Source organism: Gobio gobio (assembly GCF_949357685.1).
Source record: "Gobio gobio genome assembly, chromosome: 15".
NCBI classification, from domain to species: Eukaryota; Metazoa; Chordata; class Actinopteri; order Cypriniformes; family Gobionidae; genus Gobio; species Gobio gobio.
In genome coordinates, this window is record NC_137108.1 from 39,701,095 (window position 1) to 39,719,280 (window position 18,186).

The following is an 18,186-nucleotide window of genomic DNA, read 5'->3' on the forward strand; positions in this document are numbered from 1 at the left end:
CTCAACTAATTCTCCAGCTGTGTTTTTGGCCACTCGCCATGCATTATGACGATATAGACACACGTCCTCTTCCAGGCAGATTCGTAACATCTTTAGTTGATTGGAAGATTTTAATTATTGCTCTGATGGTGGAAATGGGTTTTCAGTGTTTTATCTATTTTTTCTTACAGCCACTTTCTATTTTGTGAAGCTCAACAATCTTTTGCTGCACATCAGAACTATATTCTTTGGTTTTACGCATTGTGATGAATGATTAAGGGAATTTGGCCTTTGTGTTTCCTCATATTTATACTCCTGTGGACAAGGAAGTCATGGCTGGACATGCTGGATTTCATGCTCCTAGTCACCCTGGTGTGCTAAAAAATGTAAATATGAATGGGAATGTACTTAAGAGATATTTTACTCCATAAGAATTTCTAGGGGTGCGAACAATTGTGCCAACATGCATTGGAGAAATGGTTTTATTATTTAATGCGAGTTTCCCCAACTTTCAATTGTTTTGCTTCAATAAACTTCAAAACTTTTTGAATAAAATATCAAAAGGATAAACAATTCCGATTTATTTTCACACCGTTCTTTGCTCATATTTACCAAGAGTGCCAATATTAGTGGAGGGCACTGTATATAAGAATAGAAAACAGAAAGTTTTTTAAGGTAGAGCTCAAAATAGTCTCGTTGAGGATGGAAAGTATAGAGAAAAAAAATGTGCATAGACAGGTCAAAGGGTTGAGAGAGACTGTAATTAAAAATAAATAATAAAGACACCCTAACAGCATTTAAGTGCCTTCACACTGCCAGTCTGGGCACACAATGTGCTTGTGTGTGTGTTTATGAGGGAGTACCTGCTGTTTTCAGGTTAATTTGCTTCTGCTTTTTCAATAAAACTGATGCACAGAATAGGATGTTAAAGTACAAATGAATTTTTGAATCAATAAATGTTTTTTATTTGGTTTAATGTGAAGTAGCATCAATAGCTATGATGTAAAATATGAGTATTCTACGGTCAGGACAGAGGCAGAGGGGTAAGTGAACACAGAAGTTTATTGTAACAGAGACACTAACACAGGCAGATGGAGGATGCAGGTGAGTAAAGAACAAGCACTTGCCGAACAGTCACTTAGCTGAAGGATAACCAGTATTTCTGTTGCAGGTGAAGGGATCAACAAGGAAAGATGAACTGGAGACGGAAGACGGCTGGATGAAGACCAGGGAAACTCTGGTAAGCGGGTAAGGAGTCCAGGTACGTTATGACGAGATCAGTACTCAGGAGACTGTGAACGAGTGGGTGGAGCGTGGAGATCTGGGGACGATGTGTTTCTGTTAGTGGGTGTTGGCTGTGACTCCATCTACATTAGATATCACTTTTTATTAGTCACTGAACATTTTCGCTATTTTCAGTAATCATAGAATTCACATAAATATTAAGCAGCACACCTGTTTTCAGCAATGATGGTAATCATAAATGTGGAGCACCAAGTCATATTGCAATGATTTATGAAGGATCATGTGACACTGAAGATTGGAGTAATGATGCTGAAAATTCTGCTTTGCCATCACAAGAATAAATTAAATTTCATAATAAATTATAATAGAAATACATTGCGATAATGTTTCACAATATTACTGTTTTATTGTATTTTTGATCAAATAAATGCGGCCTTGGTGATAATTAAGAGACATCTTTCAAAAACAATTAAAAAATCTTACCGACCCCAAACTTTTGAATGGTATATTCATCAAATATGTAAATAAGTGAAGGATATAGTGTAGCTTAATGCCTAGCTGTACATTTATCTAGCTCATTATAGGGCTGCTTGAAATACTGATTTGAGATTAAATGTATTACATGAGAAGAAAAAGACTGAAAAATGCTCTGAGAGACATTCAACTATAGCACAACTATCTAGGAAATCACTTAAGCTGTCATTATAATATTTTGAATGAATACAAATATTTGACTGCAATAAGAATCAAGTATTCCAAAGAGCTGTGCACTAAAGTTCATTATAAAGCAAATGTTCATATTCTGTGTTAAGTGTTCTTGCTTAGTTCTTCAGGAATGGTAAAGAAGCTAAAAATGTAACAAGTGTCTTTAATCTACGTTCACTTGGCTCTCAGCTCTCTGGTGAACATGGGCCGAGGGAAGAGACCGGAAAGAACATGATAGGATTTTGGAGGGATGAGCACATTTCCTCTGTCTGTGGAATGCAGAGGAATGTGTTCTATCACTCTGCAGTGACTTCCTCCACAGTGTCGCACATTCTTTCATCCATCTGCAGAAGATAGGATTTGGCAGTGCTGAGAAGAAAACTTCCAGCCATATGTCTGCTAAAACTCATTTCTTGCTCATAAATAACATATATGAGAGCCAAAAAACATTTGAACTGGATGCAAATGAGCTCAAAAATAAGTTTTCAAGTCCATTTTTAGGACTGTCAACTATAAAAGTGATTTAAAGTGTTCTGTCCTTAGCAATACGAAATATTCGCAGTTCATAAAATCTTTCCATCTGAGTGTGGGATAATGTATGCAATCTGTACGTCAAGCACTGATTAGTAATTCAATAAGATTTCCATATTAATATTCCTATCAGCACGAGGGACTTTTCTCAGCAGCCATGAGAGAAGTACTTTAGCAAACTCACATCTCTGTTTTATGATACAAATGATAAAACATTCTAGTCAAAGTATGTGGTCAGATGATGTTATGAATCATTTGCATCAGCCACAACGGTGGCTGGTGACTCTCTGTACAAAAAGTGTGCTGGAAAAAGTGCTCTCAATGGACAATGTGAGCACATCCCACGCTAGGAGGCTGCATTTGCAAACTCGGTCCGATACCTGCGAGGCTCTGTGCCCCATGTCTTATCTTTGCACGGGTCACGGCAAACTATCACGGAAACCCAGAAGCTCGTGTACTGATAAACATGGCTCATCCACAATTCCCTTGAGGCAGATTTCTTTGACAGTGCAGTGGCACTCAATTGTTCTTGAGTTCAACATTTAACTATCGATCAGGCGCTGTATATGACAGGTGAAGTGAATAACACTGGTTGTCTCTTCATCACGGCACCTGTTAGTGGGTGGATATTTTAGGCAGTAAGTGAACATTTTCCTTAAAGTCGATGTGTTAGAAGCAGGAAAAATTGGCAAGCGTAAGGATTTGAGCGAGTTTGATAAGGGCCAAAACTGCAGCTCTTGTGGGGTGTTCCCGGTCTGCATTGGTCAGTATTTATCAAAAGTTGTCCAAGGAAGGAACAGTGGTGAACAGGGTCATGGGCGGCCAAGGCTCATTGATGCACATGGGTAGCGAAGGCTGGCCCGTGTGGTCCGATCAAACAGACGAGCTACTGTAGCTCAAATTGCTCAAGAAGTTAATGCTGGTTCGAATAGAAAGGTGTCCGAATACACAGTGCATCGCAGTTTGATGAGTATGGGGCTGCATATGTAACAGAGCAGACGCTAGAGGTTGCAGCCTTTGAGGTTGCCGGCGGACCAGGGTTCGAGTCCCGCTTGGAGCGGGCGGTTTGAACAGGAGGGGTTATATTGGTGCCGTGACCCGGATGGGAGTGAGGTTTAGGGGGGTGAGTGTAACGGAGGCCAGCTAGTAGTCGTTCGAGTAAATCTCACTCCTCTGATCTCAAGAGACGCTCTAGTGACTGACGCTAGAGGTTGCAGCCTTTAGCCTCCTTGTTAGAGCGTCTGACTCTAATGCAGGCGGACCCGGGTTTGAGTCCCGCTTGGAGCGGGCGGTTCAAACAGGAAGGGTTACACATAGCCGCAGACCAGTCTGGGTGCCCATGCTGACCCCTGTCCACCGCCGAAAGTGCCAGTGGGCACGTGAACATCAGAACTTGACCACGCAGCAATGGAAGAACGTGGCCTGGTCTGATGAATCACGTTTTCTTTTACATTCCATGGATGGCCAGGTGCATGTGTGCCACTTACCTGGTGAACACATGGAATCAGGATGCACTATGGGAAAAAGGCAAGCCGGCGGAGGCAGTGGGATGTTTTGGGCAATGTTCTGCTGGGAATCCTTGGGTCCTGCCATCCATGTGGATGTTACTTTGGCACGTACCACCTACTCAAGCATTGTTGCAGACAATATTTTTCATGGCAACGGTATTCCCTGGTGGCTGTGGCCTCTTTCAGCAGGATAATGTGCCCTGCCACAAAGCAAAAATGGTTCAGGAATGGTTTGAGGAGCACATTTTAAGATATATCAGTGCAAGTAGCTTTCAGTTAAAACAGCTCAAACATCCATTTTAGTCTGTGACTAGCTTTAGCCTTGTGAAACCGGTGGTTTTTATTAGTATTTTGACTTAGATTTTAGTAGTTTTAGTAATTTTGTTGTGTATGTATGTGTCTGTGTTTGTCATTTTTTTTAAATGTCAATGTTTGTTTATTAACAAAAAAAAATAGTACCTCGTTTAAAAAGGCTTAAATGAAAATTTGAATTTTTCATGGCAACAACTTGTATTTAAAATAAATAAGTTTAAGTTTTGTTATATTTGATTTTTTCAAGTTACGAAAATATTTTTTTATGGTTTTAGTTGACTGAAATAATAATACTGATTATTGTCCAGAAACATTAAAATATCAGATGAAATAGTCATTTTAGTGTATTGGAATTTTATAAATATAAGTGGTATAGCTTTAAGTGAATGATTTATAGCACAATTTAATATAGGCTGATTCATATTTGACCTTTTTTTATCAAAAATGCCACAGCAGCTACTTAATATCTAAAGGAAATGTATTGGTATATGCTGCCACCTCTATGCGGCAACACAAAATAATCAAATTAATTTTGAATTATGTTTTCATATCTGTGACTAATTTGTGTAATTAGAAACAAATAGTGACCAGAGGGCACAGGAAGCTACTTTGCACACTGTCTACCCACACCTGGAGTTCACATACAGGAGCTACCCACCAGAAGGTTCCTCCTTTCCACGGGATGCTGTCTTTCCCTGCAAAGTGCATGCAACAGAATTCATGCAAAGCAGCAAATTTGCTGATATCCTTTGTGACTCCTCTTTTCCTTCTAGCCATCCAGCAACCCTCTTCCCACCCCCGAGTCCCATTAGTCAGTTTAGATCCACATTGTTTAATTCGAGGCAAGAAAGATGATGATTTTTTACTCTCAGTCCTTATTGTTTTGGACCTCAGGTCTCTTCCTCCCAGAGAATCCAGTGACCCCGTTTGCTGAATGTCACAGGGTGCAACATTTGCGTTGTGTAATACCACCCAATGGGGGTGGTGCATATCACACACTATAAGTGTGGCCAAACAGGACGGTTCAACATTAGACAAGCACCTGCAGCTGAGTGAGATCTATTGGAATTGCCTAGGTGAACATCTGGACTTCTTTGTATTGAAACATATATGCAGCATGGAATCAAGAACTACTCTGATCTTCATTTTTACCTTGTGCACAACTCTTCATGAAGGTAAAACATGTTTGTGTTTGTATTATAATTGGGGATTTATTTAATGTGTTATTTATCTAATGAAGTGAAAACAATTCAAAAGAGAGTAGAAATGGCATATTTAAATCTATAGTATATTATGTTTTTTATGTTTAAATTAGGATTTGTTCAATTATGAATTGATTTACTTGATTATGAACCTGTAAGTTTAAAATGTATTATTTTTAACTCCTGAATATGACTGTTTGGACTAAACATTTTAACTCACAATGTTCTGCACTTAATAAAAAGACAGCATAATGAAAATGATAGTGAATTCGTTTCTGATTATTATTTTAAACATATGTCTAACGATATGTAAACACACAGTAAGGGGCCCATATTCATTTTGTACAAATCAGTCACCTAAGCGTTGACAATTAAAGCCAAAATTGACAACTCAGAACAGATGTGTGCGAATAGCTTTGAACTTTAAAGTTGCCTGCTACTCATTAAGATCAAACGTCTGAGACCTTGTTCGTTATTACATGAGATAACGGAGAGCAGTGGGTGAAGTAATAAAAGAAAATCATAAAGGTGTAATAATAACATGTGGTGTATGAGGCTCATCATTTCTACAAGACTCAGCCATATAGTCTCTGCTGGAACTTTTTGGCCCAGAATGATTACGAGAAGTTTTATGGACCGCAATATATATCCTTGTCTACAGGCTGGGGGTTGCCACTAGTGCCCCAGACTGACCCGAGTGACCCGTCTGCAACCCATAGGGTCAGGAACAAACGCTGCTCCTGCAACAACCAGCTGGACTCCGAATGCCACTATTTCTGCCATCTGGACATCATCTGGGTGAACACGCCAAGGTGAGTTGGGTGGGTTAACCTGCGCAAACCGCATGCAAGTAAACCATAACGGAAGTTCAACCAGTGCAAAGACTCTTTAGAGTCTCCGATGTGTGAAAGGAAACCTCATATTAAGAGTAAAACACATCTGTTCCAGTAGACCAGTGCACCTTTGTGACTTAAATGGGAGTTCTTTTGTAGATTCACTTTTGAGTTATTTAGCATTTTATTGCTGTTTATCTAGAATACTTTTGGCACTGGTTGCAATTCTCATGCTTAAAGCTTAAACTGTACAAAGTCCCATTGCGGTTTATTCCTTTCTGATGAGTTAATCAATGACTGGATGCTCTCTGGGTGTCTCCTCCACAGTAAGACCACTGTGTATGGACTGGGCAGTCCGTTGGCTCGCCGCCGCAGGTCTGCAGGCCGCTGCTTTTGCACCAACCCTGCAGATCGGACATGCAACAGCTTCTGCCACTACAGGTAAACCCCATCTCTCATCTGCAGAACGTCCAGTCAATCAACGTCCCCATGCACATTTGTGGGAATTGGCTGTCATTAGTATTCTTCATTGAAAGGCTATTTTTACTGTAAGGGTGTTCTCGTTTAGGGTGTGGAGTTGTCATTAGGGTGTGAAGCAGGTGATACCAGACAAACACAGTTGGAGAATCCAAACGATATGACAAGTGAAATGTTTTTGAATTGGAATTACTAAGATAGAGTTTCATCTAATGAGTCAGAGTTTTAATGAAGGCTTTAAGGCTATGACCGCTATTTGATCCCGCAAGAAAAAAAAGGTTGTCATCATGACAGGCTGCTGAGACAATAAAGCTGTCTTATCCATGATCAGCTTTTAACCACTGTAATAAATTCATAAATTATGCAGGTGTGTTGTAATCTGTTGTTATGACAACCAGATAGAAGATAGATTGATATTGCCACAAAAACTGTACTACTTTCTTATTGATTGCTAAGAAAAACAGCTAAAACCAGCTGTCTGTTATTCCAAACTAGTCTGGTTTCCAAGCCTGGTCAGCTGGTTTAGCAGGCTGGTTTTAGAGGGATTTAACCAATTTTATCTGGTCTTACCTAGTCAGACTAGGACTACATAAAACCAGCTAAACATCAGATTGGCAAAGGCTGGGAAACCTACTGTAATGGTGATGATACACAGGGCAAGTTTTGGAGCAATGTTGCTGGGCAATGTTGCCGTCAACGGGCAACCAGGTGAGACACAGGGTCCACGACCGATCTAAAGGATCCAGACAGAATTCTCAATGGGAAAGTGCCCAAGCAGCATCGCTCCGCAACATTGCTCAAAAAAGTTGCCCCGTGTATCTTCACTTTTAGACCAGCCAACCAGCGTAGGACAGTGTTGGGGAGTAAAAGCCCATTCAGACCAAGAATGACAACTATAGCAATAATAACTATATTAGCATCCACACCTACAGCCAACGATATTTTGTTCATTTATAAGCATGCGCTGCAGTTATGTAGTATGCTGCTTTAAATACTCATGGTCAATGCCCAAGATGTATTCTGATTCATCTGTGTTGCTATCTTAATAGTTGTGTTGTGGACTTCCCTATTACCCCTTTGTCACCAGCATGAACCGTGTGCTAGTTCAGAGCTAGTGCTAATGCCGGTTCGGAGTTGGTTCGACTGACGAGCCTTCTAAGAACCGGTTTGCCTTTCCACATGCTATAGAGCCACCACAGAGCCAGGTCTTACGTCACTGTATACGTCTCATCTTTCTCAGAAACGCTAGCGAGGCAGCGGGAAACACGAACACACCAGGCTTGTTCGAGATGCATCAGCGCTGCGCAGACCGATCAGTGTATGATATCAAAATACAGCAAGAGCGATTCAAAAGCATAAGGAGTCGTGTGCTCTCGCTGTACTCGTTGTCATACAGCGACCGGTCTGCACAGTGCTGATGCATCTCGAACAAGCCTTCCATCAACAATGGCGAACGTTGCGTTATTATTGAGCACATGGCTTTGCGATCCTACATCAGCATCAAAACACAGCGAATCCAACACATTCGTGCAGCTCGCCGTGATGTGTTTAGACGGATATTACAATCGAGCAGCTATTAGCTCGATTAGCTGCTATCTCAAAAATGGCGGTCACAAGTTTGTGTTCGTCTTGCTGGTCACAGTAATCCCGCCTCCCAGCCCCGAACGCAAGTGATTCTTACTTCTAGACTTCTAGGCTGTCAAAAGACAAAGAACCGATTTGAAACTAGGCTCTGGCTCCGAAACCAGTACTCAAACTGCCTTGGTGGAAAAGGGGTATATGAGGAAATGTTCTAAATGCTCACATTTAGAATTGGAAAGTCCTGGTTATATGAATTAACCTCTTAAAGGGTTAGTTCAGTAAAAAAAATGAAAATTCTGTCATTAACTACTCGCCCTCATGTCGTTCCAAACCCGTAATGACTTTCATTCATCTTCGAAACACAAATGAAGATATTTTTATTAATGTTTTATTAACAAAGTTTGGGAGGAGAACATTCAAATGATCTTTCATCTTACTCGTGAAATTAAATCGAAGAGCTTTCTGTCCCTCTATTGAAAGCCTACACAACTATAGCCGTGTTTCCACCGCAGGAACTTTTCCCAGGAACTAGGGACTTTGGGGTGGTACTCTGTGTGTTTCAACTGCAGGGACCAAGGTCTAAATGAAGTTCCAGCTAAAAATTTCCCCCTCAGAAAGTCCCTGCTTGCGAGGTAAAACTTTTTCAAAGGAACTTTCGGGGGTGGGACATTAGTTTAATTCACGCAGCATTTTGATTGGTTGACTCCACGCAGCATTTTATTTCAACCATCATTTTTAAAAGTCTCTAGTGGTACGTGCAGTAAGAGTTGTTTGCTATTCGATTCAACAATGGAGTTTAAAAAATAAGACTGACGGACCAACGATGAGGTTCAGGCTTTATTAAGCTTTTATGCAGAGAACGAAATCCAACGAGAACTGGAAAGTTGCGCGCAGTCCTACACCACTGGACTAATCTTCACGGTACTTTAGAGCGCGATGGAAAGGCAGACAGCAACAGGTCTGGGGGGCAAAGGTTCATGGGAAAAAAGTTCCTGGGACAAATTGTTCCGGGTAATTTCGGTGGATACACGGCATATCACTTTCAAGCCCCAGAAAGGTAGTAAAGACTTCATAAAAGTAATTCATGTTACTCTAGTGGATTTTATGAATCAACGCAAGTGCTTTGTTAGCACAAAAAATAATAAACTACCACTTTATTTACAAAATATGAATCTCCAACGTGGATGTCTTAACTGGGTTAACATGAGGGTGAGTAATTAATGACAGAATTTTCATTTTTGGGTGAAGTGTCTTCAGTATAGTTAGTGACGAAATGCAGACTAAATGATTAGAGAAGTCCAGTATACATGACCAGAGAGAGGTCTGTCATTTCACCGGAAATTTGAATGGATTGTTCACAATAAGAACTTTAAGATGCATTCTGAAAATATATTTCCATTTCATGTCAACTTTAATGCCACATAACACAAGTAAGATAAGCTTGTAGCATAGCTAACTGTTTTTCTAAAGGTTAGCTTGACTGTAACTTGTAATTTGTATTTAGTAGCTACAGGTTTGAAGTAGCTTCCCAAACACTTTTTAAATGGATTATTATTATAGCAGTCATCTAAGACAAAACAGTATTTATTTTGATGCATTTACAGAAAAAGAATTGGTTTTGACAAATTTTGTGCACATTTCTCCAAGCTCTGAAAACCCTGCCATCATGCTGGTGCACCCATCTGAACCTGTGCGTGAAAAACAGGAACAACCCAAATCAGATCACCTGACTGCCCTAAATAACTCTGAAAATGCTAGTCCAGGAGTTCTGGTTTTAGGGAAGTCTTCCTCCCTTGGGGCTCGGTCAGACGTCATAACCTTCCTCAGGTAAGGCCACATTGCACAAATCATGTAATTCATGTTTACACACCTTATTCTTTGAAAGAGCTGTGTATTAGCACCACTTACAGCAAATTCATCTGACTTTTCAGGAACCTGGTTCGGGCTAGAGCGAGGGCCATGGAAAAGACATCCAAGGCTAGTAAACCTGGCTACAGATGAAGGCCTTACCTGGAGGAGAGATAGGAGTGCGAGCACTTGAACAAAAGATGACCCTTGTGGAACCTGGGGCAGCAGAACATATATACGCTGCGATCTGGAAACGGTGTTCCTCAAGGACAGTCCGGTGGAAACAGAGCCTTTGAAGCAGGTTTAAGACAGAATGGGAGAGATGAAGGCTTGGGAGACGTGAAGGAGATCTTTGTGAGTTGAGGGCAAGAACACTGGAACAGCAAAAAAGAGGGTTAGGTGTTATCAACAGTCCTGTAATGCAAACAGGACATTATCTATAGCTATAACTATCTGACAGGATCACAGCCAGTCCAAAACACTAAGTTTGAACAGGAAGAGATAAAAGAGACAGGCAAAGTGCTCATGAAAATTTAGTTGGAAGAGCACAGAATGTGAGAAACTGCACTTTTACTATTTATTGGTACAATTGGAGACAACCTGAAAAGTTTGAGAAAGAAAAGTGTGGGAAAATGTAAAAAAAAAAGATAGATTTATATTTTAGGATAGACAAAAGGTAACCTATATGAGTTAATTACATATTATCCTGAGACTACCAATAGTTTCAAATTAAGCGTCACACCAAAATGGGTGGCATCTTGGGATACAGCAAATGGATTTTTGAACACCCAACCCAGGAGCGTTTAAGTTGGAATGTTATCAAAAGAAATATATAGTGGTGTGATAAGTTTCCTTCTTCTTGGCCAGGTTGGATAATGTTGATTGTAAATGCTGTTTGCACAGCCATTAGCTGGTGAAGATGGTTGACCAGCATTAAACTGATTTCCCACAGAAGTCTTGGTTAAAAGAAGAGAAAAAAGAGCATATTAACATTCCATGCTGGGAACCAACATGCACATTACAAAATGTACAGGTGATCAGCAATACTTGTGTTTTCTGCAGGAAGCCCTTTCAAAGTCAACATAATAATGGGATTTTGCTGGGAATACAGCATAAGGTTGACCACTTTGTATGGGCCGTGCACTTGTTTTTCCACATCCATCCAACTTTAACAGTTATGTTGTTGCAATCTGTTATGACCACAAGTTAGACAATAGATTTAAACTTGCCAAAAGAAAAAGGAGTACTTTCCTATTCATTGAACGTAACATTTTAAAGAGCTAACAATGTGGAGTACACAAGATGTATGTTTTGTACTATTACATTTCTTTCATAATTTATCATTACAAGTTACTCTATTTGAATTCAAAAATAATTCTGCAGAGATCATGTTTATCAGCAATATGGTTTTATATTATGATGATGAAATGTATATATTCCATAAGTTATGTATTTATTTTATTTCACATACTCTGAATTGTTTTCTAATATAATCTATCAAATTTGTTGTTATCAAAAAAAATTAATAAATTCATTTTAAAATAACAGTTATTATTGTGTTTTTATTCTGTCTTTAATTGTGAAGTCTGTAACCCTGCAGTCTTGTTCTCTCTGTGTCACCAGCAGGAGTTGGACATTATCAGATTATGGTTGAAATGAAATAGCCCGCAATTACACGTCATGTTAAAACATACTTGGCATTATCTCTTACATACGTAGGTTCAGTATAATTGCCCTGGATCACATCGGTTGACAAAGCACCTTGGCATGAAAACTCAAAGGGTGTGTACATAGTTAAAAAGTAATTAGTTTGAACACATTGACATGTTGTTGTGATGTGAAAGATAGACTCTTGTGGAACAGGTGAATTAAGCAGGAAGCTTGCAGGCGCATGGGAAAGAAACAGTGTAGACAATAGCAATGCGAGAACAACAGTCCTGATGGTTTCCATCTTCCTGTCATGATAGATTATATAGGCCAACAGTGCACATAAGGCTAGTTTCCAAAACCCAAGACCTTATCCTGAGTATTTTATTCTTATTTTTAGTCTAAGTCTATGGTACATCTAAATTGGAAAAAAAAAAAGACTTGAATTACTTCATTGTTCTGTCTGCAGGTCTGCTGAATGCATATCATACCAAAACATTCATTAAGCAAATGCTCAACATGTATTGCCTCAAGGTCTCTCACCATGTCTGCTCATTTAAATGTGTTTAGTATGTGTGAGAATTGCAGCCACATGAATGGGCCGCAATGACTGATGGCGAGATAACTGAGCACAATACCAAGGAAAACATATGTCAACATTACATCATTGTACTGGTATGAGAAGCCTTATATAACTGCGTTTAATCATCAAATATTGAGCAACACAGGTAAAAGAACCTGAGGCGTTTTAAGAACAAAGATGCCTTAAAGGAATATTTCACCCACGAATAAAAAAAGCTGTCAATATTTACTCACCCTCGTATTTGTTCTCCTGGCCACTTTTTTAGGTATAAGTAATTTATTATATAAGTATAATAAAATAGGTCTTATGACTCGTACACAATATTCCAAGTCTTCTGAGGCCATGTGATAGGTTTATGTGACAAGCAAAAGTTGTTTGAAAGTTGTTATTCACTGTAAATCTTGACTTCTACCCAACTCTCCTTGGCACGTCCATGAGCAAACAATTCATGTGTTTCAAATTAATCGGTTGATTCGTTTCACAAAACTGGTGGGATGATTCATTCATAAATCGGTCTGATTTAGTTCTTGTATTATGGTTGCAATTGTAAACTGCACACTGAATGTAAAAGTTATCACCGAATAAAGGTGCGGTCAATTGGTGAAATTTTGTGGACAAAAAAGGGATATTGTCAATAGTTTAGTGATGTATGAAGGCCAGTTCACACAGAAGTCACTTTCCGACCAAGCAGCTTTCTATTGGTCAGCACAGCGAATCCGCATGACCAACTTGAACCTGTTGCAAAATCTTTCACTCTCAAGTAAAATTCATGATAGCAAGGATTCTTATTGAAAGGACTGGATTTCCCCTGTATAAATTCTGCGAAAGTTTAATTGAAGTCTGTTCCTCACACTCAGGGCCCTATTTTAACGATCTAAGCACACGGCAGGTGCACTTAGGGTGTGACCGAATCCACTTTTGCTATAGTTTAACGACGAAAAATGGTCGCCATGCTCGGCGCATGGTCTAAAAGGGTATACGGTATTCCCTATTCTCTTAAAGGAACACTTCACTTTTTTGAAAATAGGCTCATTATGCAACTCCCCTAGAGTTAAACAGTAGCCTGAAAAGCCAGACCCACATCAAGATGTTTGGTCTGGGAACTCACCATTGTCAGGGCTCAATCCGAGTGGCGGGATAAACCGTTGTCTTTCAAATGCCCTCTGCACGCAATAGGACACTGTAAAAAATGTCACAGTAAATGTTCAGTAAAATATTGGCATCTGTGGTTCCAGCCATTTACCGTAATTTTACGGTTTCAACAGTTTTTCCATTTTACGGTAAAGTACTGTCAGCTGTGGTTCCAGCCATTTACCGTAATTTTACGGTTTCAACTGTGCTGTAATTTGACGGTAAAATACTGGCAGCAGTGATTCCAGCTGTTTACCGTAATTCAACAGTACCAAAATTTTACGGCTTCACTGTAATTTCACAATAAAATACTGGCAGCTGTGGTTCCAGCCATTTACTGTAATTCTACCATTTCAATACCGTTTTACATTGTACTTATAGCAAAGGTTATAGCTATAGTTCTACAATATAAAAAATACTACATTACATAACCAACCAGAGCAATGAAGAAGGTGAAGCGGAGCTAGTTGATAGATTAAACTTTCGCAACCGTATCCGGTCGGCAAAACTCAGAACACATCTTCCTTTCTTAAGAATGACTTCAGTGCCGTTTTTTGTTCTTTTGTCAAAGAAAAGCCGCTAGGGAGCGTCTAGATTTCTAGGCTAGTTAAACAGTTGAGTTTTACCGTTTTCGAAGCCATTCTGCCGATCTCTGGATCTGCCGGTAACACTTTTATCTTAGCTTAGCATAGATCATTGAATCTGTTGGTAAACATAACCAGTGTGACAACCTGCTTGCACTGGGAGCGTGCTGGGGACTATTTTCAGGCGCTGCGTAATATCATTGCGCCGCTACACCCATGGTACGGCAGAAAAGTTCCTTGATTATTACGCAGGAATGAGTATAGTTCCTGGCCATATCGGCCTAGAAAATCGCAACTTTTCATTTTCCGTCAGTCTTAGTACACAATGTAACTACAGAAGAGTCCAGTTTTAAATAGGAAAAATATCGAATCTTTGGTCAGTTTTTTAAACAAGATGTTAACGGTCTAATCAGATTCAATGATCTATGCTAAGCTATGCTAAAAGTGCTACTGCCAGACCCGGAGATTGCACAAATGGGTGCAAATGTATTTGCCATTTAAACAACGTGGCGCGGGACGTGAAAATGATAACTGAGTCAGGCTGAAGCTAGCAAAAACCACTTGCGTTGCGCCTGTCGTCGCATTGCTCCGGGTGTATGATAGGGCCCTGAATGTTCAAACAGCTTAAAAAGACAATACAGCACACACAAAATGAACCACTAATATGATGCTTAATTGTAGCTATAATAAGCATATGATGACAGAATTGTTTTTTTTGCTAGTTTAATTTTGAGTTTCAAGTTCACAAGGTTTATACCCCCAACAATAGTGCCATTAGAAACAATGGCTGCCGCTGTGTCCATCTCTCCCTTGAGCTCAGTGTCTGTCCAATTCGAAAAACAGGATGCCTTCACACATTCCATCCCAATTGCCACTGCATTCAGAGGGAGGAGAATGTCAGGAAAGGCACATCAGAGGTAAATGGGAGGAAGCCAAATTAAGTAGACGGCGGTTGATAATGGAAAGCATAAAAACTGGCACGTTTTCTCTGCTCGGTCACAGCTGCAGACACAAACAGCAGGAAGAAAATCTAATTGTGTTCTTAATTGGCTGTTTTAATTCACTGCACGTCAGAGAAGCTTCTGCTTCTGACCTGGTTAAAATGGGGTTAACCATCAGATGTCAGTATTCTGTATCTCTGATAAATACTGTACTGCAAAGTAACATCAGGAGATAACCAGATAATCAGATGTGGTGTTTACGTAGTAGTGTGATAGCAGTAATTGCTTATAGGTTATATGTGAATTTTATCGAACTATTGTTAAGAGGGGTCAATGCTGGTCTAGTGGGTTAAACCACTGAACTGGTTTGCTGGTTCGATCCCAGCAGTTGCCACCACCAGTGTGTCCTTGAGCAAGGCACTTTACTCCATGTTGCTCCAGGGGGATTGCCCCTGTAATAAGTGCTTTGGATCAAATAAATGTAAATGTAAATGCCCAGTTACCAAGAATGCTGACCATGTGTAAGAACCCGTTTGATTCATGGGAAATGTACTCCATGTATATGACATATAGAACAGAGTTAAATACAGTAACATTAATATAAATATATAATAGTTTTTGGCTAACATGTAGACAAATTGAAAATAAAATGATGTTTATTTTTATTTAATGTTTCTGTTCTTTCTGATCAAAATATTATGTTTCTGAAGGAGCTTTTTTATTTCCAAGTTTAAAATTCCTGAAGTTAGAGAAGGAATTAACAAATGACTGTAAATCATATTTGTCAATTTAATTTAATCTCTTCCCATCTGTTTACTCAGTGTTGTTGAAATGTTTATGCATTCTGAATCTTGTGATTTTAATCTATTTGTCCCTCTTTTTTTAACTTATTTCCAATTTCCTAGAATTATTTTGTTTCAAGTATCTTTATGATGTTGTTTGTCCCTGTTTCAATTTTCCAGCTTTTTCCTGGCATGTGTGAAGCATCCTTGGGTTCGTGAAAGGAAGGCACTATAGAAATAAAACTTTTTATTAAATGTTTTTGTGAATTATATTCAACCCATTCTCACTCCCAAGGCATCAAAATCCGAAGCATGGTCAAGTTCCGTTCAACAGTCAGTCCATAATAATAATAATAATAATAATAATAATAATAATAATAATAATAATAATAATAATAATAATAATAATAATAATAATAATAATAATAATAATAATAATAATAATAATAATAATAATAATAATACATCAATGTATACTAACGTTCAAAAGTTTGGGGTTGGTAAGATTTTAATGGGGGTTTTTTTAAAGCAGCTTCTTATGCTCACCAAGGCTCAATGTATTTAATCAGATATACAGTAAAACAATAATATTGTGAAATATTATTCTTATTATTTTCAATGTTGGACACCATTGTGTTGCTTAATATTTTTTGGAAACTGTGAAGCCTCCAAAAATACTAGCTTTACATCATTCTTGTTGAAGACCTTTCAAAATACTGAAATAAAAAGCATATATTGCCATAAAGTAAACTGTCACGAGCATTCAGATCATAGAAAACGCACATGACCATTCAGTCACACATTTTCTAAAACCTGTTCATGGACAAATGTATTGTCAGAGGTTTAGCTTTTCTTTCTTTTTTTAAACAGCCATAGTGAACTTTTGGGACACAACAATAAGAAAGTTATATACTCTACTGTACAGTATATACATATACAGTATATATATATATATATATTAAAGTAATGCAAAATACAGTTTCATGCCGGTAAGTTCTCATTTTGCCAGTCGCAGGAAAAAGGTTCACTTTAGACTCTGCTCACACCAGTCGCTTGTCCCCATGGTATTTTTGTCTAAAAGATATAATTAGTCAGATCCCCGTTTGACATTCTCACTTGGAAAGCAGGAGCCAAGTTATCATTCCAAAGCATTTGGGACATTTGTCAAAGCCAGTGTTTATACACTGTGGCACTGGCCTCATTTAACCCCCTTTTCACTTTTCTTGCTCACGTGTGAGTCTCCACAACAGGAAGTTTCTATTTCCTCCATAACCCAAACAAACAAACAGTTCATTATCACAGATTTCCCTTTCTGGTAAGTACCTTTCCATCAATTTGTGCTGTCTGGTGTTCGACGAAATATCTCTCTTTTTTTATTACCCCTGCAGCGATTGAGGGTTTTAAGTAAATTAAATATTTAACTGTCAATAAATCCCTATTGCACCTCTGTGCAAACATACCAACAGGCTAATTTATCAGTAGCTGTCAAAAAGGAATAAGATGATTTATATAATTGAACAAAAATGTATTCACTACTTGATTGAAATAACATCACAATATTTATTTCCATCAAGAGGTCCATCAGTTTTTGGTCAAGATCTTGTATTGAGAATGCAAGAGTCGAGCACTCTGTAAAGTCTGCTCCAGCACATCCCAAACACTTTCAATCAATTTAAGGTCTGGACTCAGAGGTGCCAATTCATGTGTAAACATAATTCTATTTGCATATTTAAATCCAAACAGCAACTCTTTTTTTTTTTGGCTGGGCAGTGCATTTTATTATTGGGAACACATTTTATTTTAGGGTTCAATTCTCGTTATTAACTAGTTGCTTATTAGCATATTACTAGGATATTGGCTGCTTATTAGTACTTATAAAGCACATATCAATGTCTTATTCTGCATGACCTTATTCTACATCCCCAATACCTAAACTTAAACTACAAAACTACCTTACTAGCTATTATTAAACACTACATTAGGGGTTTATTGAGGTAAAAGTCGTAGTTAATAGTGAATATGTGTGCCCCATACTAAAGTGTTACCTTATAATTAACTGACATAAGGAATTTATTAAGAGACATAAGGGATCGGCCCCTAAGGAAATTAGACATGGTTCAGATGTCCCATGATATATGAGGCTCGGACTCTGACAGTTCAAATCGGTTATATCTTTAAAAAATTACTCAGCTTATAAACCAGCACCCCCTAGTGTATAATATGCTATCAATAATTTGACTGTGTTTATATGTGGTGTTCAAGACACACAGTTTATATTGTATATCTTGTGATGAGCA

General features: G+C 38.7%; 1 protein-coding gene across 1 annotated transcript; it reads left to right on the top strand.

The window, feature by feature from the left end:
* Positions 1 to 1,077: 1,077 nt before the first annotated feature.
* LOC307139232 (uncharacterized protein) lies at positions 1,078 to 10,374 on the top strand (the record flags this gene model as incomplete). Its single annotated transcript, XM_079838122.1, has 6 exons — positions 1,078 to 1,083; positions 1,151 to 1,219; positions 6,095 to 6,294; positions 6,643 to 6,756; positions 10,021 to 10,200; positions 10,305 to 10,374. The coding sequence occupies 6 exons, from the start codon at positions 1,078 to 1,080 to the stop codon at positions 10,372 to 10,374; spliced, it is 639 nt and encodes a 212-aa protein (XP_079694248.1).
* Between the last annotated feature and the right edge of the window lie 7,812 nt (positions 10,375 to 18,186).